Raw genomic sequence first — 14,898 nt, forward strand, 5'->3', positions numbered from 1 at the left:
GTAGGGCTTGACACCCTTGGGGGCAGTGACAGATGAAAGCCTGAAGGGTAGCTAGGGTGAGATTTGGGGAGAAAGCATATTTGTTCTCCTAAGAGCCCCTGAATGCCAAGTTTGAAGGCCAGTTAGGATAAGATGTTGGGTGTCTTTTTTCGTAAATATCACTGAAAGATCATCTTGAAGGCCAAGTAGGTGAAGCCTTTTGGTGGATGTCTATTTTCTGTCCTACATACCCTGAAAGACAATAATGAAAGCCAGTTAGTGTAAGATTTAGGGTAAGCGTTACTGACCTAGTTACCCCTGAAAAGCCATCTTGAAAGGCCATTTCAGTAAGATTTGGGGTGAAGTTATCTGATGTCCTAGATATTCTACGTACTATGGGGGAAATTCACTAACGGGTGAAAATTCGCCAGCGACGGCTTCATCGCCTTCGCCACACTTCACCAGGCGCAACTTCACACAGACAACAATAATTCACCAAGTTGCAAAGTTTCGTTGCCACCGCCAAACACTTGCGAAGTTGCGCTGTTACTACGCAGGCATAGCGAAGTTGCACTAGCGTTAGATAATTTGCATATGGCGGGAAGTTAAATTTCAATGGACGTATATGTTGCAGCAAATACATTACACTACAGAAGCCCAGGGAACCTTAAAAATAAAATAAAGTTGTTATATTGCCCTACACATGAGCCCACAGTATAGTTTATGTGCCATATGTAAGGCCCGGACTGACTATCTGTTGGTTCTGGCAAATGTCAGAGGGGCTGCTGTAAGTTGCCATAGACAGTGACTATTTAGTGGGCTGATGGGGGGCTGCTTGGGCCTCTGTGTACTTGGAATGCCAGGGCCTATTGTGAATCTCAGTCCGGACCTGGTAAGGAAATGTAGGGGGAAAGGAGGGTACCAAAAAAAAAAGTACAATCTCTTGTAGCCTATCACCCTGTAAAAAGAAAAAGACGCCATTGTTTTTTGGGACTTATAAAACATTTCAACTTTTTTTGGACCAAGTCCTATCTACTCTATTGCACTTCGCCTGGTCTGAGGTGGCGGAGGCAAGTCTGGTGATAGAGTTAACGTTCAGTAAAAACATAAACTCAGTGAATTCGCGTAGTAACGCTCTTTCGCCAGAGGGAAAACACACCTGCCGTTAGAGTGTGAAGTTGCGCTAGAGTCCCATCTCCTAATTATGCCGGTGCCCATTAGTAAATTGGCGAAGTGCCAAAATGACGTCACGCTGGCAAATTTTCTCCAGCATTAGCCACTTTGCCCTTTAGTAAATTTGCCCCTATGGCTTAATAGCTGATGATTTCTTATACCGTAGATAACTCTGAAAGACCATCATGAAGGCCAATTAGGGGAAAATGTGGGTCAAGTGTCTGTTTGATTTCCTAGATACCCCTGAAACATCATCTTGAAGGTCATCGGAGGCCAGTTAGGGTGAGATTTGGGAAGAATGCCCAGGATACAAAACACTATGATGGTTCGTTAGGGTGGAATTTGGGGTCTAATGTTTGAAACCATGGCTGATAGACATTGATATTTCCTACATCTGGAACTTTGTTATGAACTAAGGGGGGGGGGCTGAACAAAAGCTGGACCTCCTACTACAGGATCTATCTTTTTATCTCCCTCTCTCTCTATCTGTCTGTATCCACCATTCACCAGTCTACTTCCATCTATGCATCTCATATGATCTCTCTCTCAATGTATCTGTCTCAATCTCTCCATATACAATTCATTGATTTCCTTTAAGTTATATAAATAGAATACATTTGAACAAACAATAATAAGATAACGAATATAATTCTAACCCATCTCTTGCTTGAACGTTCTGTACACCCAAAGCCTGGCCAGCGGCACCCAAGGTCATTGCTGTGAAGGTGCAATTGTCACGGGGGCCTATCGGCTCTCAGCGGGGAAAGTCCGGACCTAGGAGGAAACTTCTGGTTAAAGTCCAAGATCGCGGTACAGAAGGGATCAAGAATAAACGTAGTCAAGATACAGGCAATAGTTCAAAAGGCTGGCGGCAATAATCAAAATAGAAAAATCCAATAATCAGCAATCACAGGAAAATAGAAACAGCCAGGAATGAAGTAGCCAAATCCTACAATCGGGCATTGAACCCGTGACCTTGGTGTCCTTCTAATTTGAATTTTGGCACCAGACACATCATCACGCATCTGCACACCGGCATCACTAGGCTGTTGTCCACGTGGTGGCTATGGGTGCCGTCATCTTGGAAGCGGCGCTGTAGAGGAACGGTGAGCCCTGACAGCAATACCTTCTCAGTGGGAGGCCATAAGTACCCACTTCTCTCTCTCTCGGCAGCCCTATCTCTAACCCCCTTTTGCTCTCACCTGATTGCTTTCCATTAAGGGCGACAAATTTTTATTTGTGTGATTCCTCTTCATGCTGCATTAGCTTAAGGGGGTCAAGTACTTTCCCCTCAAACCTTACTCTCCCCTCATACAATACTCTTCCATCATACAATACTCTCCCCTCATACAGTACTCTCCGTTCATTCAGTACTCTCCCCTCATCTGTACTCTTCCATCATACATTACTCTCCCCTCAACGCGTCGGGCAGGGTTGACAGGTCTAATTATAAACCACCAGCAACCCTGGCGTTGGCATTTGGATTCTCGGATCACACGGTAAACACACAATATCCTACACTTTAATACACAGTACTCTCCCCTCGTACTGCACTCTCCCCTCATCTGTACTCTTCCCTCATACAATACTCTCCTCTCATACAGTACTCTTTCCTCATAAAGTACTCTCCCCTCGTACTGCACTCTCCCCTCATACAGTACTTTCCCCTTATACAGTACTCTTCCATCATACATTACTCTTCCCTCAATGCAGGGTTGCCAGATCTAATTTTAAACTACCAGCCTGGCAACCCTGACGTTGATATTTGAATTCTCGCATACATTGTAAACACACAATATCCTACACTTTATTATAAAGAATAGGTGGGATACATAAACTACTTGAGCGCCTAGTCTACAATCGACTAACCTCATTTCTCTCTGACAATAACCTGCTGGACCCCCTACAATCTGGTTTTAAGCCACAACACGCCACTGAAACTGCCCTGACTCGACTAACTAATGACCTTTTAACCTCTAAAGCCAACAATCATTTCTCACTACTAATACTACTTGATCTCTCAGCTGCATTTGACACTGTAGATCACCCTCTCCTCCTCCAGTCCCTCCATTCGCTTGGCCTTCGTGACACAGCCCTGTCCTTGTTCTCTTCTTACTTTACTTATCGTTACTTCAGTGTCTCCTACAACGGAGTAGCAACTTCTCCCCTACCTCTTTCTGTTGGGGATCCTCAAGGCTCTGTCCAGGGACCATTACTATTCTCCCTCTATACTTCCTCCCTCGGCAAATTAATCAACTCGAACGGTTTCCACTACCACCTCTATGCTGATGATACTCAGATCTATCTCTCATCTCCTGATCTCAACCCAGAACTCCTAACTCGCATCTCTCTGCCTGCCCTATCTCTACCTGGATGTCACAACGCTGCCTTAAATTAAACCTCTCTAAAACTGAAATGGTTCTCTTTCCTCCAGCTAACACCAGTAACATCCCAAAGGATCCATCATAGCTAACAATTCCACTATCACCCTGTCTCCCCAGGCCTTGGGGTTATCCTAGATTCTGCCCTGTCATTCACTCCTCATATCCAGTCACTTATTAAATCATGTCCAAACATAAAAACATATCCAAAATACGATCATTCATCACCCAAGATGCTGCCAAAATTCTTGTTCACTCTCTCGTCATATCACGTCTAGACTACAGTAACTCTTTTAATTGGCCTTCACCTCCAGAGACTGTCACCTCTCCAGTCCATAATGAACACTGCTGCGAGGCTCATACACCTCAGCAACCGCTCCTCCTCTGCCTCGCCTTCTGTCAATACCTGCACTGGCATCCGCTACCTTTCAGAATCAAATTCAAATTAATGACCCTGACTTCAAAGCACTTCATAACTCTGCCCCATCCTACACCTCTGAACTCATCTCTATATACTCACCCAACCACTTACTACTCTCCTCTACTGACCTGCTACTCAACTCTTCTCTCATTACCTCCTCACATGCATTGCATTCAAGACTTTGCAAGGGCTGCACCCCTCCTCTGGAACTCTCTCCCATGGTCTGTCCGACTTTCTCCCAACTTTTCTGCTTTGAAGAAATCTCTTAAAACGCACTTCTTTCGAGAAGCCTCCCCTCACTCTGCTTAACCACCAAATGCAACACCACATACAGTACCACATTTCTCACCCACTTAATTCGATCTAGCCCACTCCCACACCTTGTGTATTACTCCCTCCCTTTAGAGTGTATGCTCTTATGCATAGGGCCTTTCTCACCTTTTGTACCTGTTGATTGTGATTTATGTAACTCCATATGTTCTATGTATATAATTCATGTGATTTAGTTGTATAATCACATTTACTTTACAGTGCTACACAATATGTTGGCGCTATATAAATACATGTTAATAATAATAAAATAATAATAATACAGCAGAAACATGGGAGTTAGTCAGGAATGGGACAACCCCGTTACCTGAAGCCCCAATGCTCCTTCTGATGATGTCAGTTGAAAATCGATAGTGATGTCAGAGTGTTGGAAATGCAGGTTACAGACTAACGTTTCGGCCCAACGAGGCCTTTCTCAAAGTGCTAACATAGTATTAAAACGAGCCTTATATCTATGTACTGGCGGGAAAAACAGCAGTCACAACTATGACGTGAGAACTAAGCGACTGCCTATTAAATACATCACATTAAGTACATAAATAGTGTAAACCATGTCATTAAGATGTATGCATCAGTCAGTCTGTTGTGTTATCACCTTTACACACTTCAGCATACTCACATACTTGATTATCAATAAAAGGGTTAAAAACAAACCATTAAGTAACACTATGTAGTTGATTGTTAACCGAAGTGAACATAATGTGTTACAAATGTTACTAATGTGACTTCCTTTGAATATGATATTATCAGCCTCCCTGTCCATGTCCCAGCTCCTACTCAATTCCCTATATACACCCCAATAAAACTATTGATGCTTCTATCAGCAGCTATTAAGCTCCATCACTGCACTCTCAAGTTATATACCTTATGGCATCTAATTATCTACATCCCATGCTGTTGCTGAACTACACATCCCATGCTGTTGTTAAACGACACATTTAATATATAAGCTAAAGTTGGTATTTAAACTTACTGTGAGGCTGGTTTACACTATTTATGTACTTAATGTGATGTATTCAATAGGCAGTCGCTTAGTTCTCACGTCATAGTTGTGACTGCTGTTTTTCCCGCCAGTACATAGATATAAGGCTCGTTTTAATACTATGTTAGCACTTTGAGAAAGGCCTCGTTGGGCCGAAACGTTAGTCTGTAACCTGCATTAAAGCTATCTATAATCAGTTACTCCCTGAGAGTGTGGCTCTTTTTTAGAAGATATATATATATATATATATATATATATATATATATATATATATATATATATATAATTATCTACATCCCATGCTATATAAGCTATATATATATATATATATATATATATATATATATATATATGAAATTAAGCACCTAATCTGTTATATAAGAGCGATTGTATCGCAAGGTAGAAAACTTCTAATGAAAAGAAACACGATTGCTTTACAACAGGAGATTTAGTAACAATTTGTAACTTATGAACTTGCAACTTGTGAACTTTATGATACATTTAACTAATATGAAGTAGTGTAGTGATGTGCGGGTCGGGTTTTTCTCCGCACCCGCCTGAGCCTGACTTCTGACTTCCCTTTATAGACCCAACCCGCTGATGATGTCACAAAAGGGCGGGGTGAGCAGGCGCAGGGGATATAAAGCCAGAAGCCGGCAGTTGAAGTTGAGGATCGGGGTCGGTGGGGTGCGGGGTCGGCCTGAACTGGGTCCAGCAGGTATTGGGCCGGCACGCATATCACTACTATGAAGTCTAGATTATGTTTTTTAACCATTTTTTCAATGTATTGATAATTGCCATGTTAATTGATAGAATAGAAAATAGAATAGAAAATACCGCTCTGACTCACCGCTAGCCTTCTTTGCAATACAGGCGGCCCATGGATCTGTCTCTGGGCGCTGGATTCTCTTGGCGTCCCACGCCTCACTGAATAGGAAGAAGAAAAGACAACGTTTCTGCTCACCGGAGTGCTTTAAAATAAAAAAATCTTTATTGTTCCATAATAACGGACATGCTAATGATTAAGGCCGTCTGTGCCCGAAACGCGTCAAGCTAGACGTACTGTGTGCCCATTACTATGGATCAATAAAGATTTTGGATTTTAAAGCACTCTGGTGTGCGGAAACTTTGCCTATGTTAATTGATATGACAAGTTCCTTGGGAGGGGTTTTCTCTTGGGTATAAGACACATGGTGGTATAATGGATACTGAGGTCTCTGAGAAGTACGTTGTTGCAAAACGCGTTAGACCTTGGATGCTTGGTGAAATTGTTTCCCTTAGCGACAGACTTGGGGCAGCAGCCCCTGGGTCAGACCACAAATCGGCTAAGCCAATCCATATATTTTACCTGTAAATGAGTGTCAGGATAGCCTGTGTGCGGGGGATTAACTTGAAATCATAAGTGTAGGGCTCGGGCCAAGAGCACCTGGGCCACGTGGATTGAACGGTGAGCGACTATAGAACCCAAAGGCCTAATTATAGTTGGATTGGTGGGAGTTTAATAGACAAAGAGGATATAGCCGCTACGGGTGCTGGATATATGTATATATAATTTGTGTGCTATGAACAACAGCAGCAGCACTGATTGGAACCCTGGCTGATGAATGAATGGATCCAACAGACTCAATAGGCCACACATACAAAGCAATACTCAGTGTACTTAATAGGCTGTGTATGTACTGCACATCTAATTAGAAATAAATGCCATATAAACCTCACTCATCAAAAGGGGACACTTCCCCTTTAAGAGCAGGAACAGAGGTGACTTAACCCGGGCGTTGTGACAGTTGGTTCAGTCCGTTGGTTGGCCCTGTGGTGAGAGGTAAGTGGACTTTCCCTCTGGGAGATTTATTGCCAAAAAAACTTTATTTTAGTGCAAAAAGAGGCAGGAATTTGGGCAAGGTTTTTCCCCCAGACTAGTGGGTGTTGCACCTCTCACTGATTTTAGTGAATTTAGAGAATTTTCCCCTAAAATGTGCTTGGGAGGAGCCTTTAATCTTAGTGCTGGTTGGGAGACACAGACCAGGATTTGGCAGTTATACAGGACTGTCAGCAAATATTCACATTTATTAATGAAGGGAACATTTGGGGACCCCTGTACCTCACCATAAGCTGCTTCATTTGTGTTCCCAGTACTGACAGGCTCCTTAGAGATTTGCCCCTCTGCCCCCTGGTATCTGCCCCCAGCCCTGCTCTTATGTACCAACATTGTAGCTAAATACATGTTCCCTTTATCCAAGTCTGGAACTAGGGGTGGGAAGCAGAGGCACGTGCCATGGGGACAGTAGGGGGTGATAGTAAATGAGTGGGGGACATACAGCAGGTCCCATAGAAGAGAGGTGACTTTACCCATAGGGATTTGACAGTTGGTTTTGTCCGTTGGTTGGCTCTGGGTTAAGTGTATATTCTCTCCAAGACATTTTTTTGCCAGATATCCCTTAAATTAGTGAAAAATTAGATAGTTGGTGCCCCCCAGTCTGTAACTAGGGGTGGGAAGCAGAGGCACATGCCATGGGGACAGTAGGGGGTGATAGTAAATGAGTGGGGGGGACATACAGCAGGTCCCATAGAAGAGAGGTGACTTTATCCATAGGGATTTGACAGTTGGTTTAGTCCGTTGGTTGGCTCTGGGTTAAGTGTATATTCTCTCTGGGGTTATTTGACAAATAACTTTTACTACAATAAAGAAAAAGGGCCCAGGACCTGACAAAGCTCAAGTTTAGGGGACAATAGATCTCTGCCTTCCTCTGTATTATATAGGAAATATTAAGCGCTAAATTCATTAACTTGCCTTTTTATTCTCTTTTCTATACAGATTGCTACAGAGCTTTTCCTGCTTTTTTGGACTGTGATTTTGCTGTTACACCTGCCTGATAACACCTGGGTTTATTTTTGGCTTCTCCATTGTTCAGTCACATCCATCTTCATCTGAACAGTGTAAGAGAGAGCCAGGGGATCCTTAGGGAGACCCCCTTGGGGTGCCCCGGCCTTGTGCCGCCCCCAATTTATTTTTTTAACATCGGAGAATCTTCTTGAAGAGGTAAATCTTGCAAATTCAACTGATTCAGCACATGATTTCTTCTTCAGCAAATCTGCCCTAAATTCACTTGAGGGGGGTCCCACGTGGCTTTGTGCATATGAGCCCATACGGTTACTGTATATGGGATTTATAAGAAGCCAATCCATCGCTATCAGCAGCATTAATAATACAAATAGGGGAATATACAGAAGGAAATAATTGCCTTTAAGTTTACTTTTAGTATGTTATACGATGGCTAACTCTTAGCAACTTTTCAATTGGTCATCAATTGTTTTTTTTTTAAAGCTGCTGAATAAAAAGCTAAATAACTCCGAAACCACAAACAATAAAAAATGAAACCCAAGTGCAAATTGTTTCAGAATATCACTCTCTACATTATACTAAACGTTTATTTAAAGGTGAACAAACCCTGTAACCGTGACTTCATTTTGCCTGATTGTGTCCATTTGTCCCTTTAGGTCTCGACGATGGAGGAGATAACGATCAAGACATCTCTCCTGGTAATGCCTCAGTGTAAAATAAATCCTCTCTCATCTAAACTGCTGTTTCCCTTTCACTCTTCTATATAAGCTCTCCTTAAGCAGCTGTCTGTCTGTCTGTCTGCACTGCTTCCTTTTATACATACAGGTGGGAGCTGCCATACCATTTGCCTCTGTGCGGGTAGAACTGACATCCAGGAAAAACAACCACTTTTTTCTGAATAAAATCACCTTATTCCTGCAATGTTTGCCCCATAGAAACCCTTTTCTGTCTCTATTCTCCTCAGATCCAGACTGACTGTGAGCAGCATTTAGAGCCATTTAGTATTCTGTCCCTAATGCTCTTTCCTTTCACTTACAGCCGCTGTACGTCGTCCTGGAGGACTTCAGGGAGGAAGACACCGACTTTAAGGCCCTTGCCTCTTATTACGGTAAAATCCTATTTTATTTATCAGTTCCTACATTTTATTATATGTGAATTCCTTTCCCCCTTTAGCTCAGTATTTAACATAAATGTGTTTTTCCCGCAGAACATCACTACCGGGTCCACTACGGCAAGAACGTCGTCCTGTAAGTAAAACATAAATGCTCTTATTACATGTTGGGAATCATTTGCTATTGCCCCAGGGGTAAGTGCAAGGGCAATAAGGCTGGAAAATGTTTTTATTAACGCTCAGTGATATTTTTCTTTTTCAGAGAGGACTTTATTCTTCGATATTTCAGCGACCCGAGGACGACGCACAGAGACAACATTTATGAGTACTGGGTGTTGATCCATTATCTGGTATGTAATGCAGAATAGATGTCTAGATAAATAGAGAATAAATGATATTAGATTGCCAGCTCTTGTGTAACACTGCTACTTTCTTTATGTTACAGGAAGTGCTCGAGAGGGAGTGTATCGCCCTCTACAGTGAGGAGTTGCTGCCTCCTGTAAGTGTCACTATTATTATTATTATAGGAGAGGTTATTATTCACGGTGTGTCTCTATAATAATTCTATTATTAACATTGACTCTCTCCTTCCACAGGAAGCATCATCGGAACACCGGAGATGGGGGCAGCATGTCGAGTATCTGCGGCTGCAGAATGTAAGTTCCCCCATCACATGGGAATCCCACACCCTCACTGCCCTCAGAGTATAAAGGTACTATTAGCAGCACATATACAGACATAATCATAACTGTCTCCTTTCTTTCCCCTTTGCTCCTATCCTTGTGCCTCCCCTGCACCCGCAGACTATCCAATGGCACCTTCACCAGCTTGCCATGACGCTCTGGGAGAGGGAGCAGAAGCTGCAGGAGGCTGCTGGGTATGTATTTTGCACTACACACTTTCAATTACACTTACTGCCACTTTACAATAATGACAATAATGAAATTTTTTTCCCTTCAAATCTAGTGAGGAACAAAAGGCAAGTCCTGCAGCTGAGGGAGAGGAGGAAGGAGCTCCTGCGGTGGAAGAGCAGAGAGAAGAGGGAGCTCCTGGACAACATCAAGCTCCTGCGGAGGAGGAGGAGGAGGAGGAAAGAGAAGAGGGAGCCTCTGGGGAACAACCAGCTCCTGCACCAGAGAATGAGAAAGAAGAAGGAGCTCCTGAAGAAGAAATGGCTCCTGCTGCAGAGAGAGAAGAGGGAGCGCCTGGAGAACAGCAAGCTCCTGCAGCAGAGGAGGAGAAAGAAGAGGGAGCTCCAGCAGAACAGAAAGCTCCTGCTGCTAAGGAAGAGGAGAGAGAAGAGGGAGCCCATGGGGAACAGCAAGCTCCTGCTGCTGAGGAGGAGAGAGAGGAGGGAGCATCTGGGCAACAACCAGCTCCTGCTGCTGAGGAGGAGAAGGAAGAGGGAGGAGATGGAGAACAGCAAGTTCCTGCAGCAGAGGAGGAAAAGGAAGAGGGAGCTGATGGAGAACAGATAGCTCCTGCAGCGGAGGAGAAGAAGGAGGAAGGAGCTCCAGGAGAACAGCAAGCTCCTGCAGCAGAGGAGGAGAGAGAAGAGGGAGCTCCTGGACAACAGCAAGCTCCTGCTTCCGTGGAGAAGGAGATGGAAGAGGGAGCCCCCAGGAAACAACCAGCTCCTCCAGGGGAGGAGGAGACAGAAGAGGGAGCCCCTGAGGAACAACAAGCTCCTGCGGAGGAGGAGAAGGAAGACGGAGCTCCAGGAGAACAACAAGCTTCTGCTGCAGAGACGGAGGAGAGACAACAGGGAGCCCATGTGGACAAACCAGCTCCTACACCGGAGGAGGAGAAACAGGAAGAAGTAGATAAAGAACAAGCTCCTGAGGCGGAAGAGACCTTTGAAGTTCCTCCGGTGATAGAAAGGCCGACCCTCCGAAAACGGGTCAAGAAGGCCATAATGAAGAGGCTCCGCAGGGTTTGGGTAATGTATCAATTTACTGACAATTACCCTTCTTCTAGAGATACCTCATGTTGTCCAATGCAGCTCCACTTTACTTCCTGCTCTTCTGAGCATTTTCAATCAGAACAATAGAAAGGAAGTCATACACCCTGTCTGTTGAGCCCGCAGGCTGATCACTTTGAGGGCGCACCCCATAGACCAATGTTTGGCTGCCTTTAGGGTGTAAGAGGTTGCTGACAGGGATCTAAGTCTGCAGATAAAGTGTTGATTTTATAGTAGGCCAATAAGACCCAAACAGTCCCCAAAGGCCCAACAAATAGTGGACTCTTAAAGCAACACCGAGCCTTTAATATCCTAAAGAAACAAGTATTTGTCTTTATTCTTATCTTAACATTTTCTAAATCTTTTCTTTTCAGCATTCCACTCAAAGACTCACCTGCTGCCGCCGACCCACCACCACGGCCTAAATCCTTTCCTTAATACCGACCTACCCCGAGAGCGTATGTCTGTGTGTGTCTGTCTGTTATGTACAGGAGGGAGAGTTGGGGTTCTGTACAGGAGGGAGAGTAGGGGGTTGTGTACAGGAGGGAGAGTAGGGGGTTGTGTACAGGAGGGAGAGTAGGGGGTTGTGTACAGGAGGGAGAGTAGGGGGTTGAGTATAGGAGGGAGAGTAGGGGGTTGTGTACAGGAGGGAGAGTAGGGGGTTGTGTACAGGAGGGAGAGTAGGGGGTTGTGTACAGGAGGGAGAGTAGGGGGTTGTGTAAAGGAGGGAGAGTAGGGGGTTGTGTAAAGGAGGGAGAGTAGGGGGTTGTGTACAGGAGTGAGAGTAGGGGGTTGTGTAAAGGAGGGAGAGTAGGGGGTTGTGTAAAGGAGGGAGAGTAGGGGGTTGTGTATAGGAGGGAGAGTGGGCGTTATGTAAAAGAGGGAGAGTAGGGGTTGTGTACAGGAGGGAGAGTGGGGGTTATGTATAGGAGGGAGAGTAGTGGGTTGTGTATAGGAGGGAGAGTGGGGTTATGTACAGGAGGGAGAATGGGGGTTATGTACAGGAGGGAGAGTAGGGGGTTGTGAACAGGAGGGAGAGTGGGGGGTTGTGTATAGGAGGGAGAGTAGGGGGTTGTGTATAGGAGGGAGAGTAGGGGGTTGAGTATAGGAGGGAAAGTGGGGGTTGTGTATAGGAGAAGGTTGAGGGGGTGTGTATAGGTGAGGGGTGAATAGGAGGTGGGTGTGTATAGGTGAGGGTGTATAGGTAGGGGGCGGTCTAGCCATGATCCAGGGTGTAGAACCGACTGCCGTTTCTAGGAGTCAGGAAGGAATTTTTACCTTCAGTGCAGATTGGCCCCCATAGCACTCTAGGGTTTTTCTCCTTCCTCTGGATCATCCACTGTTAGGGAGGCCCAAATATAAATTGCCTATTAATTGTAATAAATCCTGTGCTCACCGCCAGGTTTACCCATAAATATGTCTCTGTGTTTTTCTTTAATCCCTATGGTGAATATTGAGGGAAGGGGCTCCTGTGCCTCGTTCTACTAAAGATGACTGAGCGGTTGTGTGAGGGTAAAACTGGGTGGTGGTGCTGATACAGGGGTTTAGTTGAAGAAGGGAATTGGTTAATATCTCTGCAGGGTTAATTGATTAATATGTACATGACGGGGCTGAAAGACATAGGGACACATACTGATCTCTAATGATTGGAGGGAACTAGAATATTGCTTTACTCCATAGGCCACAATGTAACAGCATTTCCATTCAAGTCCAAGGCCCCTTTCTTAACACTGGAATTCCATCCACTTCCCACCAGCCTATTGTCACTATACCAGACATTTAGTATATGAAGGAGCTTGATATTGGCCAATGACTAAACTGGATTTGTTTTTTGGGTACCACTTTCTCCAGGTTATGAGACGTCCTTTTGGGGCGGGGGGCTCCTGCTAAAGCAATTGAGTTAAAAACATTGGTGGCCTGGGGCCCTAAGAGTTAAAAACATTGGTGTCCTGGGGCCCTAAGAGTTAAAAACATTGGTGGCCTGGGGCCCTAAGAGTTAAAAACATTGGTGGCCTGGGGCCCTAAGAGTTAAAAACATTGGTGGCCTGGGGCCCTAAGAGTTAAAAACATTGGTGGCCTGGGGCCCTAAGAGTTAAAAACATTGGTGATCTGGGGCCCTAAGAGTTGTAAGTGGAACTGAGATAACCCCTCATAAGTTCATGCAAATCACCTGGTTATTCACTTGTCTATTAAAGGGGTTGTTCAGCTTTAAATTAACTGTTAGAATATCCCTCTCTGCATCATACTAAGACAATTTGCAATTGGTTATCATATTTTATTATTTTATTATTTGTGTTTTTTGGGTTATTTAGCTTTTTAGTCACCAGCTCTCCAGCAACCATGCATTAATAGACTGGAATATGAATAGGAGTGGCCTGAATAGAGTTATAGAAAGACGCAATAACAATAAATGTGTAGCCTTACAGAGCATTGGTTTTAGAAGGGGTCAGTGACCCCCCCATTTGAAAGCTGGAAAGAGTCTGAATAATAAAACATAAATATTGAAAAAAAACAACTAATGAAGGCCAATTGAAAAGTTGTTTAGAATCGGCTATTCTATAAAATACTAAACGTTAACTTAAAGGTGAACCATCCCTTTAATATAGTGGCCCCACCCTGGGGTAGAATCCTGCGCGGAAACAATTTTTGAAACCCGGACCTGTAACCCACACCCACATTTTTAACTACCTGACCCGCAACTGCCTGATCTGCAAACTGATCCGCCAACACACTGACCACCATAAAGCAGGAAGTGCCGTTGCTGGAAACGGGAAGTGATGTCATCACTAGTGGGCTAGGTAGAAAAAAAAAACATTTTTAAAAACTTTTAAAGGAATAAAACTTGCTAAGATCCACAACTTGACCTGCAAACCCTCAGACCCCCCCAACCTGCATCTGAAAGTCCTTCCTACAACCTACAGGTTCGCTGCTTTTTTGGGGGGTACCCAACACCCTGCAGGGCTCTACCCTGGGGTACTCAGACTCTTAGGACTGCCCTGCCTGGGAGCACAGGGAAAATGGCACCAATCAGCTCTCCAACACTTGGATGCTCCATTGGGGTAACAGATTAGGAGACTGGTATATTGTTTTTTTTACCAATTTGAATATTCTGTCCTTTAAAAAAGATCAGGGCAGATAGACTAATCCTTTAAAAAGTCCCCTCGCCCTCCTGTTATCCCAACAAAGGGGCCTCGTAAGCCGTAATGGAGAAGCGGCTGTGATTGAGTGGCATTGCACCCCTGGAAAGGGTCAGACTGGGGGGCCCGGGGCTGCTGTCTGAGGGCCCCCCTCCATCCTCCCTTTCTGAGCCGGCACACTGCGCTGTGGGCAATACAGGAAGAAGGTGCGCAACTGTATTTGCCCTTCGTCAGGCAGTCACTGCAGGAAAAAGGTGCGAATCTGGGGCCCACCGGGTTTTTTCCCGGTGTCCCGCCGGCCCAGTCCGACACTGCCCCTGGCACTACAACATAGGCAGCCTAAGCTTAATGATACTTACAAGGGATTAGCCATGAGAATCTCCTTGCACTTATCTAACATACACATTACAGGGCCATTTTGGCAGCAGCAGTTCTAGGGGGGCACAAATTGGACAGGACATATTTGTAGCTGGTACTGCCCAAGCCCAGTGTAAGGGGCGCATGTCTGCTTAATCTGAAGTAGGATTTGGGGTGGGATAAAGGAAAGTAAAATAATACTATGGGTGTTATTGGGTAGATCCC

General features: G+C 44.6%; 3 protein-coding genes across 6 annotated transcripts in view; all 3 read left to right on the forward strand.

The window, feature by feature from the left end:
• Positions 1-14,898, forward strand: part of LOC121393056 — a 1,743,327-nt gene that overhangs the window by 548,673 nt on the left and 1,179,756 nt on the right. The gene's annotated exons all lie outside the window — the stretch shown is intronic.
• The window catches only part of LOC121400993, an 840,200-nt gene that overhangs the window by 361,957 nt on the left and 463,345 nt on the right, over positions 1-14,898 (forward strand). The gene's annotated exons all lie outside the window — the stretch shown is intronic.
• Positions 8,691-11,709, forward strand: LOC121400962 (cilia- and flagella-associated protein 251-like). 2 transcript variants are annotated; one of them, XM_041585320.1, is made up of 9 exons: positions 8,691-8,806; positions 9,147-9,216; positions 9,316-9,355; positions 9,482-9,569; positions 9,665-9,718; positions 9,816-9,875; positions 10,023-10,096; positions 10,186-11,158; positions 11,554-11,709. In XM_041585320.1, the coding sequence occupies exons 1-9, from the start codon at positions 8,774-8,776 to the stop codon at positions 11,602-11,604; spliced, it is 1,443 nt and encodes a 480-aa protein (XP_041441254.1). In that variant the 5' UTR covers positions 8,691-8,773; the 3' UTR covers positions 11,605-11,709. The 2 variants fall into 2 exon arrangements, with proteins under 2 accessions (XP_041441254.1, XP_041441253.1); XM_041585319.1 differs by lacking the exon at positions 11,554-11,709 and having other exon boundaries at positions 10,186-11,306.

This window comes from Xenopus laevis, chromosome 3L, assembly GCF_017654675.1.
Source record: "Xenopus laevis strain J_2021 chromosome 3L, Xenopus_laevis_v10.1, whole genome shotgun sequence".
NCBI classification, from domain to species: domain Eukaryota; kingdom Metazoa; phylum Chordata; class Amphibia; order Anura; family Pipidae; genus Xenopus; species Xenopus laevis.